The 25,744-nt window shown below is 41.8% G+C and overlaps 1 protein-coding gene and 1 long non-coding RNA gene across 3 annotated transcripts in view; one reads left to right on the top strand and one right to left on the bottom strand.

Annotated features, from left to right (window-relative positions):
• The window catches only part of STAB2 (stabilin 2), an 82,360-nt gene that overhangs the window by 26,292 nt on the left and 30,324 nt on the right, over positions 1-25,744 (top strand). For both annotated transcript variants that reach the window (XM_061371885.1, XM_061371884.1), the window contains exons 15-37: positions 86-205; positions 572-625; positions 1,806-1,886; positions 2,831-2,983; positions 6,057-6,119; positions 6,909-6,992; positions 8,470-8,556; positions 9,075-9,186; positions 10,418-10,598; positions 11,600-11,693; positions 11,896-12,054; positions 12,438-12,533; positions 13,283-13,378; positions 14,338-14,385; positions 16,722-16,858; positions 17,210-17,324; positions 18,249-18,326; positions 18,504-18,596; positions 18,710-18,817; positions 21,364-21,495; positions 22,565-22,690; positions 24,033-24,089; positions 25,265-25,360. In XM_061371885.1, coding sequence (XP_061227869.1) covers positions 86-205; positions 572-625; positions 1,806-1,886; positions 2,831-2,983; positions 6,057-6,119; positions 6,909-6,992; positions 8,470-8,556; positions 9,075-9,186; positions 10,418-10,598; positions 11,600-11,693; positions 11,896-12,054; positions 12,438-12,533; positions 13,283-13,378; positions 14,338-14,385; positions 16,722-16,858; positions 17,210-17,324; positions 18,249-18,326; positions 18,504-18,596; positions 18,710-18,817; positions 21,364-21,495; positions 22,565-22,690; positions 24,033-24,089; positions 25,265-25,360 — 2,370 coding nt within the window. The remainder of the gene's footprint in view (positions 1-85; positions 206-571; positions 626-1,805; positions 1,887-2,830; positions 2,984-6,056; positions 6,120-6,908; positions 6,993-8,469; positions 8,557-9,074; positions 9,187-10,417; positions 10,599-11,599; positions 11,694-11,895; positions 12,055-12,437; positions 12,534-13,282; positions 13,379-14,337; positions 14,386-16,721; positions 16,859-17,209; positions 17,325-18,248; positions 18,327-18,503; positions 18,597-18,709; positions 18,818-21,363; positions 21,496-22,564; positions 22,691-24,032; positions 24,090-25,264; positions 25,361-25,744) is intronic.
• LOC133222316 (uncharacterized) overlaps positions 1-25,744 on the bottom strand; it is a 236,693-nt gene that overhangs the window by 182,617 nt on the left and 28,332 nt on the right. The window contains exon 2 of the long non-coding RNA XR_009728271.1: positions 20,014-20,066. This is a non-coding gene — a long non-coding RNA (uncharacterized LOC133222316). The remainder of the gene's footprint in view (positions 1-20,013; positions 20,067-25,744) is intronic.

Below are 25,744 nucleotides of genomic sequence, written 5' to 3'. Positions count from 1 at the left end.
GCTAGAAAAGCAATTCTAAAGAGCCATTTTCAGTTTTTCTTCAATATTAGTATATAATTTCACTTTTCTTTTTTAACCAAACCAGAAAACTGGCCTCGGAATGGATTTACAGCAGGACAACAGGCCTTACACAGTCTTTGTTCCAAGTAACAAGGCTTTGAGCAATATGAAAGCTGACGTTCTGGATTACCTGCTTTCTGCAGAGGTACAGTCCTTCTACAACACAAATCTGTCTCAGATAGTAGATACATACCAGATGCATATGTACATTGGCCAGTGTTCATCTAAGCTAAGCTCCTACGATTGAGGTTGAAGTGATAAATTAAAGATCAAGGCAACACCTAAAAGGAACAGAATCTGGGGTCTTGCATCATATAAAGCAATGATGGGCGCCCACTCCCCTGCTCTTGCCTTGACAGCACAACACAGTCCAGACAGCCACATGGCAAAGCCCCAAAACCGCTGATGCATCAACTAGTGATGTTGTTCTTATCCCCCTGTCCTCTCAACAGGCCAGTCAGGTTTGTGTCACTCATTTTGGGCTAAAATGGCCTCTTTTCTGCTTTGGCAGGGTTCATGGAAATTGCTGGAGCTGGTCCGATACCACGTTGTCTCCAATACAGAGGTGAGCATGGCTGCTTTACTGACCCAGGGTGTAAGGGCATTTTCAAACCCTTTGCCACTCTAAAGGTAGAGGTTTTCCCAAGAACAACCTCTACTCAGTGCTGCATGGTAAGCTTGCAAAGGACAGCTACGCCTCTGTCTTTACTAAGGTTAGTCGCATAAAGGTCAATAACAGAGAACACAAACCTTTTACCTCAATGTCACTAATGCAAATAAAACCCTGCTGGGAGGCATAGGGTAGTCCTTGAATCATGGCAAATTAAAACTGTGTTTTGTCACACTAGTGTGTTACACACAAGTAACTATTTTCACTTTAAAATATACCATTTAGTGATAGGGACTTAACCCAAGTGGGAAAGATAGATAGATAGATAGATAGATAGATAGATAGATAGATAGATAGTCACATATACAGTCATCCTGAACCTGACACCCACTGCCTTATCATGTTGTGGAGCAAGAAGCACTGTCAGGGGATACTGGCAGCTTGGCAGGACTGCAGGAATGAGTAGCAGGAAAAGTACTTGTTGCTATCAAAATCAAGCTCTCTCTGAACCTATTCTGCTAATATTAGTCTTCTGTTTATCAGAGAGAGGTGGTTTTGCCATTGCCTAAGTCAGCCCTCTGTTTCTTCCTCCTTTGTCTGCTGAAAACAAAGAGCAGAACCCAGCAACACCACCAGCAACTAAGGTTAGAGGAGGCTGAAGTTCATCCTCACCACAGGATGGGGAAGGAAGTACTCATACCCTTAGCAAAAGGCCCTGCTCTCAGCGTCCAAGGCAGAGGCCACTCCTGGCACAGAGCAGGATGACAGGGAGCAGAGGCATGAGATCCACGTGTCTCTTCACGAGACATTAGCGCTGCCGTTTGCACAGTGGTCTAAGGATGCAAACAGGGCTATTTTTAGGGAGGGGTGATAACTTTACTTAGAACAGTTGCTATAATTGGAAGAAAAATTAATATCTTTTTGGGCAACAAGCTCTTCACATGCAGTAACCAGCAAACTTAGTCAAAATTCAGTCACTGTTACACAAGCAGATTAGTCAATGTGAGGCTGCCCACAATGCTAATAGGTTCATTTGCCCACCTTAAAGGGAAAAGTAGTCTTTCTTGTGAAACCCGTCTGGATTTGAAAAGAATAATGATATACATTTCTTTCACTGAATTTATGTTCGTTTCAGCTAGAGGTTGCCAGTCTTGTCTCAATAGAGCACATCAGAAGCATGGCGAAGCAGTTCATTTATTTTAACAGGACCAGCACTGTAAGTCAATGCAGCTTTCACCTGTGAAAAGCTCTCTCTGATCTAGGCAACACTTTGCATTCAAGGGGAATAAAAAAGGGAGGAGGGGGAACACTAGCAGAGGAATTTCTTGAGGCAGAATATAATGTGAATGAATATAATGAGGCAGAATTTTTTAACTTGCCATTCCCACCTACTGATAGAAATTAGTATTATAAAGGATGCAGAGCAAGATCGATATATAAGAACAGTCTGCAGTTCCCTTTTTCTTGTGATTAGCCACAGACTAGGCGTGATTTTCATTTTTGCTCTAATTTAAAAAAAAATCTATTTAAAATATTTAAAATAATTCTGTTACATATTTTAGATATTTTAAACTCTTTTCAGTGCACACATGGTCTTGTATTTTTTTTCTTTTACTATTGTAATCTCTGATCCTGATGAATGCAGTGAACACATTTTTGAAGGTGTTAGTTTTTCAGTACTTTTGGGAAACCAAACTTATCTGTTATGTTTAACTTCCTTCTGTTCTGGAGATAAGAGGCAAATAGGAAAATTCTTGAAAAGGCAGAGCAGTTGCAAGAGAAATGCGTAAAGAATACTTTTTCGCCACACACACCCCAAATTCTCTTTCATTTTTCCCCACTTTGTCAGAGAGAGGACTAAAGTGTGCTTATGCCCACTGAAATAAGTGCCTGAGGTCATGAGTAGTCTTCTCATTTTGGACGGTCTTTTATTAACCAGTTCCCCAGGCTAACAGTGCAGATTAAAAGGAAAATGTTAGACACCACTGTTCACGAAATATTCATGAAAATGAGCAATATATTGTGCTCATTTTACTTGAATAAAACAAGTGTAATAAAAGATAGCCAACTGAAAAGAAGTACAAGTAGAAATTCTTCAAATTATCAGAAATTGAGAAACCGTGAAAATGTTGTTATTAATGACAATTTATTGTTTCACAGGGACAAGTCTTGGTGAGTGGAGAAGAAATGGAAGAAACAGATATTGTTGCAAAAAATGGTCGCATTTATACCCTAGCAGGAGTTCTTATCCCACCCACAATTGTTCCAATTCTACCACATCGGTGTGATGAGACAAGAAGCGAAGTCACAATGGTAAGAGAATCACAACAAATCAACAGCTCTTCCGTGCTCCATGTAAAGCATTCTAGTTTTTTCTTTACTACTTTCTCTGATATTGTCTGTTTAAAAAGGAGGTATTTTTTGAAATTCAGTTATCAATCACATACAGCTACCTGGGTAGCATTACTGCACATATACAAGTAATCTGCAAACAGAGAACTCATGTGAGCACATCCTAAACCACTTTAACATATCTAGTTCTTGCAGGATCATCTAGTAGTATACGTAAATATGTTGCCTCTCCAGTCAGACCTTTTCCTCCAATTACTGATTCCCATCTGTGCAAACACGGTAAGCAGTGTCAAGTTCCCAGGGAGACTACTCCAGATCAGTATTTTCATTTCTACTAAGTATGCAGGGAAAGGAACCAGCAAGTTAAAATATTAATTTTGTATTAATATATTAGAAATATGTTCTTTTCAGAAGCCACAATTTCCCCTAGCTCTGCTTTCTTGCCTTTTTTTTTTTTTAAGTTAGGAATCACAAAACACTCTTATATTTCAAGGGGTAGACTTTGACATACCTTGTTCAGTTTGGTAACACAGTACAGGCCTTTACACTTGGAAACATTCAGACACTGTTTCTGGTAAGAAGACCGAGTATTCAACTAAGCTTTTAATTTGCAATAAGCTTGGTTCCAATAAGCTGTTACTGTACTATGCTCAAGCACATATCTGGGCCACTAACAGTTTTGCTATAGTGATGCAAAACATTTACTATCTTAACTTACAATAGTCCAGAACCACAGCCTTCAAAGAGGTTCCCAACAGAGCTGGACAGCATCAAAATGCAATGAAGAAAACACAAGAGCTGGCACAGTAAAGAACTATTACCTCTGGCAGTAACTACAGAATGCCGTATGTGCAATGCCATCATAAACCAGGCAAAGTGACGAACAGCAGTCTCCGTCACAAAAAACAATCAAGACCCAAAACACTCTAGTAATCTGCATTCCTTACCAAAACTCTACCTACAGTCTATGTCTGGCATCAATCAGTGCTAAAGCAACACAGAAAAATGATTTAAAGATGTAACAAAGTGCATCTGTCACAAAAATTACTCCCCAAATTGAATTAGGTGGGTTTGTCACCCTTGAAAGATTCGTGCATAATTTAAAATATAGTTTAATATCCAAGGCTTTAAGGAGATCACTGCTACCAAGTGAAGGGAACCATCCCAGAAGGGAACAATGACCTTGCTGTTCTTGCCTTTCACCATGCATCTTCTCCACTCTCAGAAAACTGGAATAATACCACCTCATAAATAATACTTGTGGTAACAGTTAAAAGAGACAAACTTTGTAGGAACAAGCAGGTGTACATACCTACAAGAACTTTACACCCTAAAAGACAAAACCATAATGCTAATGCATATATACCCATGTAGCCATACCCAAACCCTGAAAGCTGCACCTGAGCCGAACTGAATGACACCAGTGCTTATCCACAATGTCACAAAGAGCAGACGGACAACATATCCTCAGTACCTGCCTCAGGTGTGGACTGTGGCCAGTTTTGATGACCTCTAACAAGAGGTGCTCTGAGCAATGAAGTAGTAGCAGCTGTTCCCAGCTGTTTGCTCCAGCTCCTCCCAGAGGTCATCACTCCCACGGCAGACGTGATGTACAGAAATACATGTCTATGCTTCAGTTACTTCAGTGCAAAGACAGTGTTTTAACCTACTGCTGAAAACACGCAGATGTCACCTTTTGTGGAAGTGCAGGTGCTTTTTTCTGTTCCCCTCTGTGGCAAGGCAGAGGGGAGAGACAGGACCCCCATCCTCAGGAAAAGAAGGGAGCGAGTACATGTCAGTGGCTGGAACCATCCCAGGCAGAGAAAGGGAGTGAGTAGATGACACTGAGTTGCACTGAGCGTCAGGAGAGTGATGCCAACAGAGAGAAACATTTTCCACAGCAAACAGATTTTTTAAGTTCTAAAGCAGCAAAGAGGCACTTGCAGGGATTTTCAGAAACACAAAGAAAGGGAAGAGCCATGACTCCACAGCTTATCAAAGAGTTTTTCGATGCCCAAGTGTATTTGACAAAATACATCTGAACCACAAACCTCGACTATTTGACACCCAAATGCTTTTGTAAGTCTGGCCCTTTATTCCTTTAACTGCTGTACACCATGAAGGACTATTAAATCCAAACCAATACCTGATTTTTTCCCCTACATTTCCAGTGCTTAATCTGTGTGTAAAATGCCATAATTCCTGTTTGTGGTCACTTGTCCAATGACTATGAAACACAGTGAGGTAATGTATAGAATGCCAGCTCTAGGATTTATTCTAACTAGGTTGAAACACAAGGCATTAGCAGTCACAAGCAACACAGCTTTGACAAACTCCATATTCACCCTCTGAAAAGATGAGAATCTCTGAAGTTATTGCATGTTAAGCTTGTCAGAGAACTCATCTTTAAAACTGCCACTGGAGTTTATATCTCCTTGGTGCCATAATTGCCACTGTCACTACCACATGGTGATAAATTAGCTAGTGGGGAAAGGCAACCAAAAGGTGAAGAGATAAAAATAGCTATATACCACTGGATCACAATGGAGTACAGGATCTACAGCATGGAAGCAAAGAATATTTTTCTCTTCAGTGCCTGCCTATACATAAGACAAATTTCTGTTCCCACTGTGTATATATGGGACCATTAATTTGTGGGCTTCCTAGGATAAAATAAAAAATAGAAGTTAAGTGTGCAGACTGCACTAGACCTTCAGACAATGTTAGCTAATACATGGGATTGAGCAAAGGACACCAGTGCATTCATGCTCATGTTTATTTTCTGTTTAGGAAGCATCCAATTGTTTAAAATAAGGGAGCAGGGGAAGGACAGATGAAGATAAAAGGGGGAAGGTGGAAATGAACAACCACTCCAGAAAAATCAGAACTAGCAGATACAGCCCTGGTGCTGCTGTTCGGTTCCTGATCCATGCTGTAAGAGTTAAAAGCCATAGAACACATGTACTTACAATGTACAGGGTATATTTTCCATAAGCATGCACCTCAAATGACTAACCTTACTGTTTCCATCTAGGGCCTCTGTACAAGTTGTTTATCACAAGCAATGGCTCCGTGTCCTCAGGATTCGAAGCCCATTGTAAGTGACAGATTCCCCAGTTACACAAAATGCTTAGAGGGAAGGGGTCCCATGTGTCGAATACTGCTCTCCCAATACAATAAGAACCAGATATGAATACAAGAGGCCACATAAAAATACAAATATAGACACTACTTTAGCCTCTTTTAGGCAATAATTGAATCATCAGGTGATTTCAGCATTATATTTTTACCGTTGCAAGATCCCTTGTAGAATTCATAGAAGCTCTGACTCTTCCCAGGTTAAGTAAAACCTATTTCAGACAGGCATTGTCAGAAGAGGGAGGAGAGGAATGAGAATTGCTATGATTACACTTTGAGAGTTAGCAAATTAAAAATAGAGGAGGCATAGATTTAAAATAGACCTCACATCTGTTAAAAGCTTCCTTTTGATTAAGCATCCTCCCAGAAGTAACTGTCAACAGAAGCAGCTTCAGAAAGAATAGAAACCTTCCCACCTGCTTTGCATCTAAGAGATGCAAATCTGGCTGCATGTTTCTCCACATACAAAACTCGAGTCTAGCTACCACAGGAATTTTATTCCCCATGTTGTAGACTCATTGGTAGTTAGTCCTGTATGCCATATTCAGTAATAAGCTATATGCCATTTATTCAGTAAAAATGAAAAGTTCATATTATGAAAAATACATAATTTAAAACATTTTTAAATGCAACTCTATAGCAAAGTACTTACTGTTCTCCAGTTAAATTATATTGGTATAGTAAGGCTATATCACAGAACTTTACATTGCCCAGAAATACTAATGCTTCCACTTCATGCATGTTTCAGCCTTTCTCAAAAAGAAGATGCATTATTGAAGGCCCAACCTTACAAAAAACTGGCTGCACTAGAGCCTGCAATGTAACAATAAAGGTACAGAGTTATGATTCCTTAAGGTGAAATGTATATAAAAGTTTTCCAAAATATTGTCTTTTGCATTGTGAACTTTCCTTTTGGAGTTGAGAGATGCATGGAGATGTCCACATAGTTTCCGTACCCTTCCTTCTACAGGGGGCTGAGAGGACTGACTGTAAAACATACAGCAAAATACCAGGCACATTCCAGAGAGATTTTTAGTTGCCATATGCTATTAACAACAGTCATACTCTGTAATGCAGGACTTTAACATAAGGTTCCAAGCTCAGGTGTTATCATTGCTCCATACAGCTTTACCCCCAAAGAACAGGACAGCTTGATCCCTCCTGGTCACAGCCACTCCTGTCCCAGGACTTCACACAGTATGGGGTAACAATGAATAGGAAACGCTCCTAAGAACCACGCTCCACTTGCTCTGCTTGGCAAACCTAGTCCTTGCAGAAGTCATTAGCCCATGAGAAGTACTTACACCTTTCCGGATCCTGGGGCTCCCAAACAGATTCTGCATTTCAGAACTAACATAAGTAACAAGCAGAGAAGTCTAACAAATCCATAAGCTTCGAGAGCCTTTTGCTAATCCTTTCCCTTGAATCATAGAATCATTTAGGTTGGAAAAGACCTTTAAGACATTCAAATCCAACCATTACCCCAGGACTGCCAAGTCCGCCACTAAACCATGTCACTGAGGGCATTTACATGCTTGTGAACACTTCCAGGGACAGCGATTCCACTACTGCCCTGGGCAGCCTGTGCCAATGCCTGAGCACCCTCTCGGTGAAGAATTTTTTCCTAGTATCCAGTCTAAACCTCCCCTAGCACAGCTTGAGGCCATTATCTCTTGTCCTGTCATTTGATACTTGGGAGAAAAGAAACGCACATGTAAATGAGGGGTTTTTTCCTAATACGCTTTCTGTGCTCTTGATAAACAAATGGATCAAGCAGCAAATTCATGAATAAAACAAAAGATGCAGCTGAGAAAAACATTTAGGGCTGTGTAGCGGCTAAATGCCACAGTGGTGCAGAGGGGAAGGGGGAAGATCAAAGCAGCATGTATGGCTTTCACAGCATCTCCCTGGGGTAAAACATATCTTCAAGTTCCTGATCTCAGATGCAAAGGAGACTGCCTGCCTCTGAATTGCACTGCACTCCCCTGCCAAATACGAGAGTGCGCACAATATGAGCAGATGCACACAGGTACATTTATAAGTGACAAGAGGACAGGGGTTTCTAACACTGATGAGTCTGACAAGAACAAGGGAAGGATATGGTGGCCTGTGTATCCCCTTCTTAGGCTGCCAGCACCCCTCCTGGTTTTAACAAGGCCATTGAAGGGGTGGCTCTGGTTCCACACATGCCTTTTAAGACCAGCTACCCCTACAGGTATTTCCCAGAGACAAAACATGATGGAGATGTCTTTCATACACTGCCTCCTCAATAAGGCACTAAAAAAGAGGATATTTACTTTATTTCACAGGAACCAAAATGTTGCAAAGGCTTCTTCGGCCCTGACTGCAGTCCGTGCCCAGGAGGGTTTTCCAAACCCTGCTCAGGAAATGGTCAGGTAAGCAGAGCACCTGGCAGGACCCTGAACTCCCATGGAGGGAAGGATAAGCTGTGTCCCAGAAGTCCCTAAAGTGTTTTGTGCACAATAAAGATGTTAGGCTCCCTCCATTTATGGTCAGTGATAGCTGTGAATTTCAGGTTCCGTTATATGGGGGAGGGAAAATTAATCGGTCTCCTCTCAGATGTCCGAACTGCAGGCTTCTGTGGTTCCAACACACAGCACACAGGCAAGGTTGGGGCTGACCCACTCTTACATTGCTACTCTGCACAGCACACGGTGATGACGCAGCTCACTATTCTCACTTTAAAATTGCAAAGGAATGTAGAATAACAGCAGCAAAGTACAAGCACAAGGAAAGCTTTTGCTTTGAAATGCCTTTTTCTTCAAAGCTGAGGCTCTTCCTGCTAGTCTGTCACAGTCAATAATATGGAGAGGCACATAATCTCTTCTCTGGGGGAAGGATAAAAATTCATTTCAATTTATACATAGAAATCACCTCTTTTCCACTATCACAGTGCATGGATGGCCTGGATGGAAATGGGACCTGCATCTGTGCTGAGGCATTTCAAGGCTCGCAGTGTCAGTTTTGCTCAGACCCTGGCAAATACGGACCTCGGTGTGACAAAGGTAAGTACAGCCCTACTTCCTCAGCATAACTGTTTCTGTTGGACCCTAGTAACATTGAGGTAGGAGTTAACTGCTCGCTAATCGTTCTCTATGTCACATGAGCAAGATGTCTCTGGGGTACTTCATTTCTTATTTCAAAGGGATATATCATAAGCCTGTAGTCAGTGAAAATCTTCTCACTGACTTAACTGGACTTTCTGCAGAGGTCATAGCTTGCTGTATACTTATTTATTGTTCTTTTCATTTCTGCGTCCCTCACGTAAGTAACGGAAAAGAAGATCTTTGCTATTCCATTTCCATTTAGTACTGCCCACAACAGAGCAGATTCTGCCTCCAATGATAAATATATGTAATCTAAAAACAACTAAAACTATAAACAGATTGTGTTTAGGGCCACTTAATAACCATCTCTACTGAATAATTTATGATCTGCAAAACTTACAGTTCCAGCAGTCATCTTCTATATACTGACAGATTTACTCCTGCTGTATCAAACCATACTACATTTGAGAGTCTACAGAATATAAACCAGCAAATATAAACCCCATTTACAAAATCGGGTTTAGTCTTTTTTGCTATGTCATTCATGAAGCACAGCTCACTCAAAAGTTCACAGGTACATGGACAAAAACTCAGAAACAAGTTCCATAAGAAAAGGTGGTATTGCCTAAGCTGCAGTCCCACCAAAGCAGGCTTAACTAGTCACCACTGGCACTTCTTGGGATTGCAGAAGGCTTACTTACCAAGTCCTTTGGGCACATTGCTATGCCTCGCAGCAGCACTAATCAGTCCATCCCCATCAAAGTGATTATAGGTCTGTGCTGCTGCTCCGTATACCAGCCCAGTACTATGCAATTTGTAGCATTGTGGACTTAACATTAAAAGGCTTCCTGTATCTCTGAAAGTACACCAAAAGTTGTGCAATGGAACAATTTCAGCCTTAATAATCTAGGACCCAGTATTTCGCCCCTACTTCTCTGAAGTACTTTGAAATGCATTGATAGATAAGTGCACTATAAAGATACAACAGATTTTAAATAGTTACCCATAAAGCACATCTGAAAAGACATGGATATGATAAATAAATAGTAAGTTCCCCAACAAAGTAAGACTTTAGAAATACAAAAGTTTAGATACTTGGAAAAAAAGGAGGACCTGATTCATAAGTGCTATGTAAGAATAGACACCTTTGACAATTATGGAATTGCACATTATAATTTATCTCTGCTAGAATGCCTCTGTGCTTATGGGAAGTGCAATAACCGAATAGACAGTGATGGGATCTGTCTTCCTGGATCATGCAGAAGTGGATACACAGGGAAACTCTGTGATAAGCAGATTGTTCCCTGCGATCCCTCTCTACAGCTCTGTCATGCCCATGCAGACTGTCAGCTTAGTGATGGTGCAATGAGGTAAGTCTGTAACTTGCATTTAATTAACTATGCTGCGGCTCTTTCCCATTTGCTTGATCACAACAGCGCTGTGTAGCAGTACACAGACATCAGCCACTGAAATGCTGCTATGCAACAAATAAGCATAAACATGCACCACATCAACCTTGAGCTGCAAGAGAGTAATCAAGAGTTCTCAATGCCCTACCCTGTACCTTATATTTAACACTGATATACTCATACGGGTCTAACCCTTGTTCAGAAGGCTGCCTTCCTACCAACATGTACAAAGGAAGGAAACTCTTATTTCTGACCATTTCTTTAGTGAACCAGGAGCTTGAGCTTTGCTGAAAAACAGTTCTCAAGCAGTTTGGGGATGCACAGTTCACTCAGATCAGCTCAGCTGGTTTGCATGCCACAGCGTAGTCTCTCCAGTCCTGACAGGATGGGTCACAAAACTCTCTTACTGTTACACATGCCTGCTGCTTGCCTCATGCTCACTTTCATGCACAGCAAGTTTGCCTAGTGCCGCAGTGTATTCATAATGAGCTAAAACCAAGACAGTCACCACAGAAGGCAGGATGGGGGATGCTGTGTAATTTGAGTGCTTAAGAAATTCCCTCCAGTACAGATTAACCTGGGAGGACAACCGGGAGAAATGGGGTGGCTCATTTTCTTGTATGCATTTCAGGGAAAGACCTATCTTCTGTGTCACTGAAAGAAAGAGGAATCCCAGCTCATAATTAATTCAGAGCTACTAGCTCACCTTTGCAAATATCACACCATGGCAAAACTAATTTCATTTCCCATCTCATACACAGAGAATAGATCCCTGGTTTGTCTTAATTAAGCCAGCCAATATTTTGTGGGGAAAAAAAAAAACCCCAAACAATATAATATATGCACCGTGAATCCAAGGTTACCAATTTAAGCTGCCTATAAATAACATGTTACAGTGGAAAACAACTGCTTCATTTTACAGTTGTCCTATCATGTTTAATGCCTCCCTTCATTCTCTACAGCTGTGTTTGCAAACCTGGCTATGAAGGAGATGGTATGAGCTGCACCATAGTTGATCCTTGTGCTGCTTTAAACCCAGGTGGCTGCAATATCAATGTAAGTACTTCGTTTTCCCATAGAGCCTGACACCACAGAAAGGTAGGTTTGGCCAGAAACTTGCAGAAGGAAGAGTCACAGTTTTCACTGCAGTTTTAAGCTCCTTCCCCAGATAGTGGCATCACTATTGCTTAGACAAGCCTTATACCTAAAGCCAGATGCTACCTACCTGTCCTGAACAGATGCTTCTGCATCCCCCCAGGCCGAATGCATTCAGACTGGCCCAGGAGAGCACACATGTGTTTGCCAGGCAGGATGGACAGGCAACGGAAGGGACTGTTCAGCCATCAACAACTGCCTGCTGCCCACAGTGGCAGGGTGCCACGAAAATGCCACCTGCATATATATTGGACCGGGTCAGGTATGTCCTCTGACATTCATTAGGTATTAGTTCTCACCCATTTTGCTCTGCCTGTGCTTCCCACCCTGTTTTCTTCCCCAAATTCTCCTCTGCCTCACAGCCACAAGGTTATTCCCATACAGCACCCTCTACACAAGGCAATCTCCTTCAGTTCCTGTCCCAGTGCTCCCTCCCAACTCCGTGGTGGTGTTCTGGCAGCAAATACTTTTTAATAAGCACACTAGTAGATGTCAGGTATAAAGTCTTCTGGATATATGAATCGGTGTCATTTCACTGAAGTAATGGAACTACACAGAAAGACAGATAGACTAATTCACCATGTCTAGAATATGCAACCTATTTTAGTCACTTTAATGAATTGCAGTGTTTCATTAAAACAACAGAATGACTGCCAGTGTAAGGATGGATTTTGGGGGAATGGAGTGGAGTGCACACCCGTAAACTCATGCCTCGAACAAAATGGAAAATGCCATCATTTGGTGAGTTATTAATCATTCCCTGAACAAAGTGTTCAGATACATATCACACCTTGCCTCCTGCACACACCATAGATTTTCCTTGCCATTTCAAGCTCACAATTTCCATTTGAGTTAGAACAAAGCTTTCCAAACAGTGCTGCAAGCATCAAAAGTGCTACATGAACCACATGTGCTGAGGAGAGACTACAGGGGCTGGTCCCAGTCCTAAATGTACTCTCCCAAGCCCGGAATAAATGCATGCTGCTTCTCCACCAGTAATTTCAATTTAGATGCATTAGCCTTTTGGGATGCTTAGGCAAGTCATCTCTACACAGGCATCTACAAGCTTTATCTGCAACTGCATGGGTTCGACCGACCTGCAGGCTCTGCTGTGCTCTGTAGTATCTACAAGAGCCACAGCAGCCTCAGGCAGAACACAGGAACAGAGCTAAAGGAAGAGCAATGAGGAGCATAAGACAAATATGGTATAGTTGGGTGAAGGAACAGGGCTCAGTTTATGTACAGAGGAAGTAAGAAAGGGTTGAGCAAGAGTTTAGATTCCTACAGATTTAGGGTATGGTGGGCATGTGAGGAGGGAGTTAGTGCCCAAAGCTGGTAGGGTTTGTCCTATGGGAGGGTAACGATGTCCATGCACCATGTTAAGTTCATGTTTGTATATTAAGGGGTTTCAGAAGGGGCTTTAGAGGCCATCCTTGGTCTTCAGTGGTCTCTTGAGTATTTGACAAACTTTCTTTCTTTCTGGTTCAAAGGCATCTTGCCAGTTTGAGTCCTCTCATGGATGGAAGTGCGTGTGCCCAAAGGGCTACGGAGGAGACGGCAGAATCTGCTATGGAAATGCTGCAGATGTAAGTAAGATGGGCATCTTCTCACACTGGGTCATAACCAGAGAGATTGCAAAGCCATTATAAACAGAAAAATATGATATCTACCAGTGCTACCTGCAAACAGTGTTCCAGCTGGAGGCATTTGTCCGATACATAAATGATCTGTTGTGTATAAAAACACAGCTTGGAAAGGGGCCTAAGGGATCTGAGCATATTTCATTCTTAAGACAAATTGAAAAATGGCAGCCCCAGAGGCCTAACCTGCAGATTTGCTAAGCACTCACCTCCCAGCAAGCACACAGCTCTTGTGAAGTTCTGCCCTGAGGTCTGTCTCAGTGAAAACACCAATTTATCATGCTCAAACAAACCATACTGACCGGCAGGCAAATAAAACCAAAACAAGTAAAATGGTGAAATAAATATGCATTTAACAACACAGGAAAAATGAAAGTGTCAGCTGTCCCAGCCACTGGCAATAATCTTACATGGCTCTAAGCACTACCTGTCATCCCTGCTCATACCATCATTTATCTCACTCACTGTTCTGAGTACAGTGGCAGAATAAAGGCTCTCTACTTGCAGGATGATATGTAAAATGCTGTACATATATCAACCAAAACAACACACCTTATTCCAGTTAATTTTGCATGAAGTTAAGAAAAGCTTTAGGTTCCTAGAAAATTAACACTTAGCCTGGGGTCAGTACATATTAAGTACCAAGATCAGGTAAGCTTAATACACCCAAGCAATAGATGGCCTATTTTCAAAAGAGCTCGTAACTCACCATTCTCATTGCCAGAAAGTATCAGTACTAGAAAAACATGAATGTCCTCCCATTTCATACATGCTGAAAACCTCCTCCTCTATGTCACATCAACCAGGCCAGACACAGCAGATTACACCACAAGCTACAGCTAGAGTACTTTGGTACAGCTAATTATACCTTACATACTCATTGCTCTCTTTCTCTTTCTACTCAGGAGTTATCCACTCTGTCAGAAGCAGCTTCATTTAAGCAATGGGTTAATGTAAGTACACTTTGTGGTTGATTTTTTTAGTATGTTCAAGTTTGCATAAATACATAAGCCTCGTAGGCTATAGAGACGGGAATCTCATTGCACTATTCCTATCTCAGAGCAGAGGCCCAAACTCTGGAGAGGCATCAGAATGCCTTTCCCACCAGCCATGGCAGGGCTGATCACCTGGTTCTCTATTTCTGCCTGAAAACCAAATTCTTATCCCAAATTCAGGCAAGTAAGGAAGTCCCACAAGCAGAAGAGCTAGTTACAAACCCACTTTCTGGAGCAGGGGGCTACACAAGCCAGGACTAGCTCTGTACATAAACATACTCTAGTCCAGATGACAAGCAACAGGGTATAAGCAGAGACTGAATATGCCCCTAAGTGGCTGCTTCCAACTTCTCTCATGTAATAAAAATCCTAGTGGAGAGAGAAGGCAATGCCTTACCTTCCCCATTTTCACTGTGCCTCATGGGAGGAAAATGCAGCTGTATGGCTGGTCAGTGTGCTGCTCTCACAGCAACCAAGGAGGAGAAAACTCTGTGTGGGGTTGACTGAGGTGCAGGAAATGAAAGAAGAAATTAGCTTGTCTGGCTGCAGATTAGGGAAGAAATACCAATTTAGATTTAAAAAACCCCACCGTTCTAGATATATTGATTTTCACTCTTTATATTTTCACATACTATTATTTATTACTAGGGCAGCAGCAATATTAGAGGTCCTTACCCTAGTGTGGCTGACATTGTATGAATAGAGTTCAAAACCAGTTTCACCTACAGAAAGCTTAAAACCTAAGTATAAGAAGTATAGAGGAAATAGTGGCAAACAGAAAGGAACAGTGATATGCTAAAGAATAGCATCAAAAAACAGAAGGCACAGCATATTAGCTGTTTTCATGCTTTTCAAAATTAAATAGCTTAGGAATCCTTAAAGCACACAGTTCCAACAGGGACCTCAGGGAGCTGCTTAAAAGAAAGGCCAATGTGGCTAATTTAAATCAGTTATCTGCCTGGCCCTGGGCTGACTGCAGCACTGTACACTGTAAAGAGAAACTAAGTTAAAGGAATGAGCACAATAGGAAGGGTTGTTCACCTGCTAATGTGCTTTTTAGATAATAAAGTGGTGTGGGGAGGAAATCAGGACACAGATTCTGTGTAACCTGTTGAAAGAGAGATGTGGAAATCTCTGCTACACTTCAAAGAAACAGTATTCCTTAAATAATGGTAGCTACAAGCATGAGAAAAATAGGGAGATATATCCATCTGTGGGGTTCTTAACTTCATACTTGAGCAGGAATGTGATGTTTATCACTTTTCATAACCAAATATATTTCTTGCTGGTCAGGAAGGATGAGAAGAGGAAGTCTGTTTCTATTTCTACATTTAAATATTTGGAAGGTGACAGTGATGATGACTAGAAAGATGGATGATCTTAACAGAGACAAAATCCCCAGCTATTTAAGGGAGCTGGTTCCCTTCTTGACTTAAAACCCAGTAGTGAAGTACCACGCAAAACAAGCCATCTTCCAGGCAGCATACCAGCTGCAAAAAGGTAGAACTTAAGCTCAATATTGCTCCCTTGAGTTTGGCAGTCTCAAAAGTTGTGGAGACTGTGAAAAGTCAAGAGAATCACATCTTCAGCATTCAGATCTTTAGGTCCTTAGGTCTCCCCACAAAAAAAAAATCCACACACTGGAAAAATCTCCAGTGGAGGCTCTCCCCATCCTTAAGGCAGATAAAAACATATGGAAGATGAATCAGTCCATTCACAATACAGAGCCCACATCCCCCATCTAAAATTAGAGCTGTCACAGCAAGCTAGTAGGCACAGATAACCTTTGGACATCTTCAAAAATCCCAGCCATGGTAAATAGTCTTATATCAAAAGGGAACACTGTGTCATGTGGGTTTCTTATTTTACAGTTCATAATCCTTCTATCTATTAAATAGCACAGAGTGCTCTGTAAAAGCAGGTTCTCAGTATTTATCAGCAACCACTCATGTTTATTACCGTGATTTACTTTTAAGTGCATAAAATAGAATCCATGAGTCAAAGGAACTTTTGTAGGAGGAAACCTAAGTGTTTCACCACAAAAAACAGTTCTGACCTAAACATTGCTTCTGCCCTTTAAATGCTGGCAATCTAGACTGTAAAAAATAGACACCCATTTGCCATTTTGTACAGCTCTAAATAGTTTTGTTCAAGTCATTGCTCAGTTTAATAGTTTTTCCTCTCCAGGCTGGTCACAAAGCACGTCACATACTCCACCTTGCTAAAAAGTCACCAGATGCTATTTATAGATCATCCTTCGGATGAATTATTTTACCCTGTTTACTTCCATGCAGGAGGCTGAGATAAACTCAGTGCTGTCCAGCACCTCAAACCTAACTGTCCTCGTGCCTTCTCTGCAAGCAATTGAAAACATGGATGAAGACGAGAAAGCCTTTTGGATGTCAAAGAGTAACATCCCAACTCTACTGAAGTACGTTAATAGTTTGGGGTTTGGGGTTTTATGATGAATTGCTTTCTATGGCAAATAAGCCTTTGGTTTGAAGCCACTAGAGCAAGACAGCTATTATAATTTTAAGGGAGGGTCATAGGATCCCTCTTCTAGTTAGAATGGTATAAATCTCTGTAGCAACTCCACTGGAAACAAAGAGATTATCTGTGTTATGTCAGAAATGTTTAAAGGCCAAACTAAAATCAGAACATAGCTGAACCAGGTATTGTACAAATAATTCCCGCTTTAGACCACAGTTTCAGACACACTAAGCATATTTATTGGGAAAAGAGAGAAAATACAACACTTTCATGTTCATTTAATTTCCTTCAGGTATCATGTACTGACAGGAGCTTACAGCTTTGCTGATTTCCAGAATTTATCATCCTCTGACATGCTGCCAACATCCCTACAGAGCAACTTCCTACACTTGTCCAAAGAAAATGGGGTGAGATGACCTGCAAACCACTGTGGTGTCATACACCAAACTCTGACCATCACTGCCACCAACTTCCTTGTATTACAAAACCACACAGACCTTGTAGGTGTATTTAAAAAAAAGACCATGACATAAAATTAAAGGAATAGATCAATTACATTGGGCCCTCTGGGAGAAACATTAACTTGATTTTGTCCACCACTTTACCTAGCTGCAATTTGTCCCCAGTATTATTTATTCTTAATGCCCCAGTAGCTGCTGCAAACACTGGACAGTCTTGTACCGAGGGAGAAGCATGGTACCTGCCTGGAGCAGCCTCTGTGGACTAATTTAAGATAAAGGGCACCAAGAAAACCAAATAACTTATTTTAGGGAAGTGGGAAGGTAGGAGAAAGCAATGATACTTTGTCCGCATCCACAGCCTGATAGTCCCAAATCACCTGAAGATATTTTTAATGACAAGTAAAAGAGCTGACAGTCCTTCCCCCTCAGCACGTTAGTACTCCACTTCTGAGGAGGATTTTCTGGAAATACATATGGCACATTTAAGCACTTCACCCCCATTAATTAAGGGAAAACTTCCTCCCACCTCCATGCCCAGAGGGAAAAATCATGAATGGGGTCTTTCATAGCTGCACAGAAATGGGAGGGCATGAATTGGCACAGGGCTTCACCCTGCCATGGGATGGGAGTGAGTACACCCACCCCATAACCACGCTAGTGCAAGCAGTCCCATGGTTTTGCTGGTCTGAACACAGGGAGCAGAATAGTCCCAAAGTCATATCCCATGCACATGGTTCCCTGAGTGTGGCCTGATGCAAGTGAAGCCATGGTGGAGTCCCAGGAAAGCTTCTGGGAACGTGTGGAAATCAATGGGAAAATTCCACCACTGCAATGAGAAAGCAAACCCTCTCTTTCCTCTTTCTGTTTCAGAACCTCACCCTTGAGGGTGCTCACATCGTGGCTGGTAACATCGCATCCACAAATGGAATCATACATGTTATTGATAAGGTATATGGCTGCAGAGGAAGGATTTGTTCCTCTGTAACACAAACAGCAGAAAATAATTAGCAGCTCTTGGAAAAGAAGTATTTACACAAAATAGCATTTTGGCCTGGGTCTGATCCTTGCAGGTTCAACCACAGCATGTATACAAGCACTGACATGGGATATCCGCTCCCTTTACAGGTTCTGACCCCCCTCCGCAGCACCGTCATGCCGAGGCTGCTGGCCCGCCTGGAGCAAATGCCCGATTACTCCATTTTCAGAGGCTACATTATTGTAAGCTCTCACACTGTTTTAAGAATGGAAGCAGTTCTCTGCTTTGTTTGCATTTGGACTGGTATCAGACTATCAGTGGCCATTCTGATTTTTGTTTATGTGTTCCACAACAGCAATACAACCTGGCAAATGAAATAGAAGCTGCAAACACATACACAGTGTTTGCCCCAGATAATGATGCCATAGAAAATTACCTAAGGGATAAAAATTCTGCTACCCTGGTAAGTATTGCTTATAAGACTTGTCTTAAAAACTCAGTATCTCATCTCAGTTTCAAGTGGATGGATTGAGATGACACAGAAATATAATACCCAAGACATTTCATCAACAGACTTTTGCAAAGATCAAGAGAGGAATGACCAGGAATAACCCTGAAATGAGTTTCCTCAGTGAACAAGTCCAGTCCCTGGACATCAGTGGTAACCTTGTCATTAATAACCCCACAAAACATTCTGACTCCTGAAACTATCCAGATGCTTGCCCTGTCACTCCTGCAGGAACACTATTACCCAGCCCCTTTCTGCAGGCCGTCTCTAATCCCAGTTTATAACCACCACTGGCCATACCACGGCTCAGAAAACTTACTAAAGTTCTCTTGGCTAGGAAAATTCCCTTAAACAAAGCCTATTGCTGCTGCCCACCCCAAGGAGCCTGACACCATGCTCATGCCTGACCTGGCCGCCAGCTCCCCATCATCACAGGCAAGGCCATGGCATCCCACCTCCCCTTCTGACCTCAGTCCTCATGCCCAGAACTAGTTTATGCTATTTTGACAGCACACCTCTGGCCAGTTTATATCCCTTTATTCTAGTGCCAGGAGTATGTTTTAGCTGAAACAACTTTCTGGCATTTGTGTCCTGACATATTTACAAGGCCAAAGAGCCTTCTCAAGCCTCTCAGTCTCCTCCCAGAATAAACTATTGCTTCCTGCATCACCTCAGCACCTTTCTTCATACTTGTTCCAGTTTGAAACCGCTTTATTGAACGCACATATCGAGAGCCACACCTTGCAGAGGAAGCTTCTCCCATGACTTGCTCAATGACATTAATACTCCCCTGCCTCCTCCATAAATATTTATGCTGCCACACTCTGTTCGTACTTTCGCAATCTCCACTTACAGCCAGGAAGCTGAGCAGAGCAAGGTTCAAATGACTTGTCCCAGAATATTTTCCACCAACCAGCAGACCCACAGCAAAACCCCCGCTTGCTGCCTCACCAGAAGAATTCATACATGATCAAGCTACATCTGCTCAAACGACTTTTGAAGGCTATTTTAATTGTTTTATGACACAGCATCGTCATTTCCGCATCACTGTAAGAAGCATTTATAACAAACTTTGAGAGAAACGTTAGACATCAACCCCACTGCATTTAGGTTACACGCGCAAAGGAATCCTTTTCATTTCCACAGCTTACCAATGTTTCTTCTGTCTTTCTTCCACTCTCCCCGCCTTGTCTGGTGTGGCAACCTCACAAAGAAAATCAGAAAACACCTTAAGGTTAAGCCTGCCTAAGCCTTATCCTCTTTATGAAACACCTTGGGAGAACTCTGCCACAGAGGGAAGAGCTCAACACAGGGAAATGAGCCCGTTTCTTGGCTTTGATGAAGCAAGGTTTTGTTCTCACTCTGCTGGTGATGAAAGACAGAAATGAAGATCAATGAGAGTTAACTTTCTCCAAAGCCTCCAAATCAGGAGAATTAAATAGACTTGAACACTGCTGGAGATTAGCTCTTAGTTCCCACCTTCTTTCCTGCAAATATTTCTTTATCAAATCTGAGGAAATCAAAATAGAATGGGTTCCTCTTTAACAGACGTAGAGATCAGTATTTCACCTCGTGGACATTATGTATCTTGCTTTCCCATGCTTTTTGGAGGGATGGAAGAACAAGGAGCAGTATGAACATTCAGAACAAGAAGACAGCAGGCAACAGGATTTCATGCAAGCACCTTTTATTGCAAAGGCATACAACTGCAGCAGCACTATAGCTATTGTCTAAGCAGCATCTAAAACCCACCAAATGCCCCAGCTTCTCTCACATCTACAAATCTCTATAAAACATCCTACTTTCTCCTCCTCCAAGCCAGGTAGAGCTTTGGGAGTCCCCTGCTCTGGAGCAAGATGCAGAAACCTTTGGAAGCCCTTACTAAATGTTGATGTACAGAGAACGATTTCACCACCTCAATGAAAAGTGAATATACTCTAGCAATGAGGCAGAGAAAACTTTCCCATTAACACGTGTGGTTCCAACACTTTATTGACTGAAAATGACCTTAACAAAAAGCAAACCAAAACCACAATCAAACAACAACAACAACAAAAAAACACAAAAAAACCCCACCTATAAATTACTGTAAATATTCATCTATAAGTGATTAAGTGATTTCCAAAGGAAAGGAATGGGTATGGGGAAGAATATAAAAGCACATTCTCAACTTTTCATGTCAAATGAGCTCATGAAGTTCAGAGTCCTAAAAAGTCATCTGACTGACTCTTCCCTGAATCAGTCAGTCCTGTACACAGGAGGAGACACTACGAAGCTCAAGCAAACTTCGGTCCTGCCAGTTCAACAAGCCTTTAATCCCCCATGGTCAATTACATTTTTATTATGATAGGAATGCAGGCATTCCATGGTCGGAAGTACAAAATAATCTGCCAGCTGAGAAGCTGCTCCTCAAACTCAGGCCATCTATGTTTGCCTTGTACCCTTTGGGAAAATCTATCTCTAATAACCTTTCATCCTTTGTGATGTTACCATGTTTGCAGGGCGAAAGCCAAATCCGCTACCACATTGTGCTGGGTGAGAAGCTCCTGAAGAACAACCTGCACAACGGCATGCACAGGGAGACCATGCTAGGGTTCTCCTACCAGGTTGGGGTCTTCCTCCATGATGGCCAGGTACTGTTGTTTTAATTTGTTTGGAGAAACAGGTTTCCTGCTTTCTTATGAAGCCAGCTTCAACTTTAATATGGAGTCAAAAGGAGGTGTTCACCCGCTCCTTTAGCTCCTGGGATGTAATAGCACAAAAGTGGTCACTCAAATGCCTCTCTCAGACCTGCTTAATTCTAAGTCACCCTTGAAGGGATCTTTGATTGAATGTTATTTCGATCGTGCTGTTCACATTTAGCATTGCATTTTAGAAGCTGCTGTGGTGGACATCTATCTCTAGCTGCTACAAGCCTGCATTGCAAAATAATCATTAACAGATTTTAGAAACCTGCCCTCAGTTCTGAAACATTAAATCTATTTTCTGTGGATTTACTCCACTTTTAATCCTAAAAGCTTAAAGCACTGGGCAACAAATATGAATTGCCTTTCAACACCACTCATGGAAAAATCAGACATAGTAAGATTAAGCAACACAGCCAAAATTACAGCAGAGCTGGAAGGGGAGTTTGATCCTCCTTCTTCTCTGTCCCAGGGATCTCTCTGGGCATACACAAAGGAAGACAGAAAGCTTCTCACTGAAGTGGTTTCAAGCCCTGATCTTTGCTCAGCCCATGGCAGACCCTCAGAAAAGCATTCAATCATAGGGATGCTGCTGGTGAGGACTCAGTAGGAGTGTTGGGAGGAGTGAGATGATGAAAGTCCTCCCTGAAGCCGCAGCTGCTGGAAGGGCTTCCCTGAAGCCCCTCATCCCCCACAGACAGCAAACCCAGCTCTTGGCTTGCTTTAGGCTCCTTCTTCAAATGTTTCACCTTTACACCTTATGGCAGAAAAAGCTGCTCTGCCAAATCCTGTTGCTAAGAAACTTCAGTATGCTGCAAGTCATCTTATGCCCTTCAGTCCAGTGAAGCTCTTAAATGCAGCAACTGGGATATGAGCAAGTGCTTGAAATAAGCTACACTCATTGATTTTCCTGAAATGAGACTTGTACGTTGCTCCTTCTTTCACCACTGCTGCTCCAGCTACCATGTGGCTACCACTCAGTTCTGCTGCTTTCTAACTGATTTCATTTCTTTTGCAGTTATTCATAAATGATGCACCTATAAGCTATGCAAATGTTGCAACAGACAAAGGAATTATCCATGGGTTGGGAAAGGTCTTGGAAATCCAGAAGAACAGATGTGATATCAATGACACAGTGGTCATCGTAAGTGCTTCTGTTCATATAGGTGCTTAAAGACCCATCTGAGAGACCTATATCCAAACATAGCTCAAATGTACAGGATATGTGATACTATTTCCCAGTAAGGAATGCTTATATTTTCCACAAAGAATATTCCTACAAGAATTTTAGCATCTATTGAGACAACTTTGATCTTGCAGTCAGTGTACTGACAGCCTGGTCAAAATATAATCACAGTAGCACTGGAGTAAGAAAATCCTGAGCTTTAATTAAAAAAAAAGAAAAATAGTAATTCACTATTCTAATACATGTTCTCAGCCAGACCACTTGTTTATAAAGCAAACAAGTGGGGGGAAATGGAAAATTAATTATTTTTATTAAGGAAAAAATTTATTTTCATTCCACTGCACATACATATGGACTTCTCTTGCCCTCCGAGTAAACATTCTCCCACTTCTGTTACTTTTACATATGAAATACAAATGGGTTTAGATTCCTCTGAAGAATAGGATGTGATTTCCTCAAGCTGGCAGAGAAAGGTTTCCTTTGTCTTTTCTCCCAAGTCACAAAGCACAGCCAACAGGAAGCTTACCTCCCTTTTTATGAAGCATGCAACAAACTGCACAAAGAAGAAAATGTGAGACTTGTGCTTTGGTTAAAACAAATTTAACAGGGTTGAACTTTTGCAGTTTTTCCTTTGGACACGGTCCCATATTTGAGTGTATTTCACACGAGGCTTTTCCAAAGCTTTGTTCTGTCAGGTCTTTTGCACATAGGCCTTTGTTTTCCCATGGAAAGTTATTTTCCCCACTATGTTTAAATGCAGTAACATACTTCAACACTCATTTAAGCCTTGTTAAAAGCAATGACATGGTTAGCTAAACAGGAATGATATTAGTCATTGTGTACTGGGTACGACATGTATCTAAGCATTTTGCAGAAACTGTGAAATTATCCACACACACATATAGCACAAGATACATGTCTAGGTGAGTTTTCCATTTTCAAGCTGCCGTTGCACCACAGGAAAGCTGTGTCCAAGTTCAGGATTTGCCTCTTATCATGCTTTAGATGGGAAGGCTCTTGGGAAGCATCACTTTAGAAGAGCATAGAGAAATATCCAAAAGAGCTTTCCTTCTCCTGACCCTCGGGACGAGGCTTCCCATGAGGTGTCCCTGGTGGGGATGATTTTCCTTTCTGAGTAGAGTAGCTACTCTCATCACATTTACCATAGGGGCTATCATGACTATGCATCCCGAGGGCTAGGTTTAGAAGTAGAGCTGGAAATTATGCATTTTCTATTAAATAAGCCGTCTGCAACTCTATACAGTCTGTTAACCACAGTTAACCATTTGTGTTGTTTAAGGAAAAATGCAGAATTTGTTCACAGCATTCAAGTTGTCCCCCAGGAACAAAAGAAATAGTAAGTATTTCATCATTAATGCTAATTTATGTATATTTTTAAATCAAAACTGAGTATAGATGTATTCAATCCTGGTTTTAATATAATTGCCTCAGTTTCAGCAAAAGTTGTCCTAGTTGCTTCAGCCTGCTACATACATTGCTTATAGTCCATAGACTCCAACCACCCTGAGAGCAAGGGAGCAAAATCAAGGGCAGCTTAAAGACAGCTTCATTTTGAAGCTATGCATTGGGACAACTGAAGACTCTTCAATCTGCAAAGGTTACCTCTACCACTCAGAACTGAGGCAGCTGATACACAGTCTGGAGTCTGCTTGCTACAGGAGGAATCACAGAAGTCCTTCAAATCAGAGATGGTACAGAAGGGCAAACTCAACCTGTTCCCAGCAATATGCTGTGAGTTAGGGTCACAAGGAGACTTGCAGATTATAGAGACTTTGGATGCCTGACACATAATGCAAATATGCCCTGTCAATCACATTATGGCCTGAAGTTTCTTGGCACCTGACTTTTTCTGGGAAACCCCCTCTGCTGGGATTATGCAAGCATATTTTCCTTTACTATTTTTTGTCATTAATTAGGTTAGTAATAGGATTCCACAGCAGATCAAGTCCCATCTACCCCATTAAAGTAAGTGGCTGGCAAAGCCAAACTAAAGTGCTCACTAGTAAAACTCAAAAACATTAACATTTCCTTTACAATGAACAGCTGCACGGATGCTGGTATCAAACTCCTAACAAGTATACAATGAGACCAACAAGCCTTCAGCAAGCAATCCTTCCCAGCTGTGTTCAGACCCAGAAGACAGTGTTTCAACAGCTGGTTTTGCAGAACTTTAGCTAACAGTTTTCCAAGAATAATTGGAAAGAATGGGAAAAGTGTCAGAAAAAAGGAAAGAAAAATGTTTGTCAAACTTCAGGAAAAGATTCCGTTTAAATCTAAGCAAAGGCAGTATTAGACACATCTTTAAAACACCACAGGGCACTGAGTTAAATCAATCATATGTTTGCTAGGGGAAAAACCTAAGCATTTAACCAATGCATTTTTATTTCTAAAAGTACTTCCTTAATGTTCATTGTAAATGTCTGAGTCAGTGCACAGCATGCATACAGATAATGTCCCATTTCCTAAAACGATTGAAAGTAGCTGATCAATATTACTCCAATTTTCATTCAGGCAGGGGAGAAGAAATACTGCATCCTCTCAGAAAACAACATGAGGATGTACACCATCCAGATCGGGTGCCAACCAAAGTGTGCTAAAACAGTCATTGTGAGTACACCATTTCTGTTGCGGTTAGGAACCCCTATCCCTGAAATTCACCCTCTGTGTAATCCCCACTAAAAGCGTAGCAAGGCAGCCCCTGACAGTATGTTTGCTGGCCTTTATTCTGGATGCAGCACTGATTGGAAGGTTAAAGGCTGCTGACTGCTGCAGCATAGGAAGGGCTGGGAGCTGGTGTGGCTCAAAGGGCGCACAGCTTTGGGGAAGGTAACTCCATGCTTGATCACAGCAATTACAACCACCTTTCCCTGTGGTGCTGAAGGTACCACCAAGGAGCTGGGGTGGCAGACTGAGCCCCAGCACAGTGAAAAGCACCAGCAGACCTGGAGTGCTGCTTAAAATCCAGATCTCCAATTCCCCTCCACCCAGCAG

The sequence above is a fragment of the Neopsephotus bourkii genome, unplaced genomic scaffold (assembly GCF_033783945.1).
Source record: "Neopsephotus bourkii isolate Nb327-2 ecotype Australia unplaced genomic scaffold, CSIRO-AGI_Nbou_v1 NB_1589, whole genome shotgun sequence".
NCBI lineage: Eukaryota > Metazoa > Chordata > Aves > Psittaciformes > Psittacidae > Neopsephotus > Neopsephotus bourkii.
The sequence above is the reverse complement of the archived record's forward strand: the minus strand, read 5'-3'. Positions and strand labels throughout refer to the sequence as shown.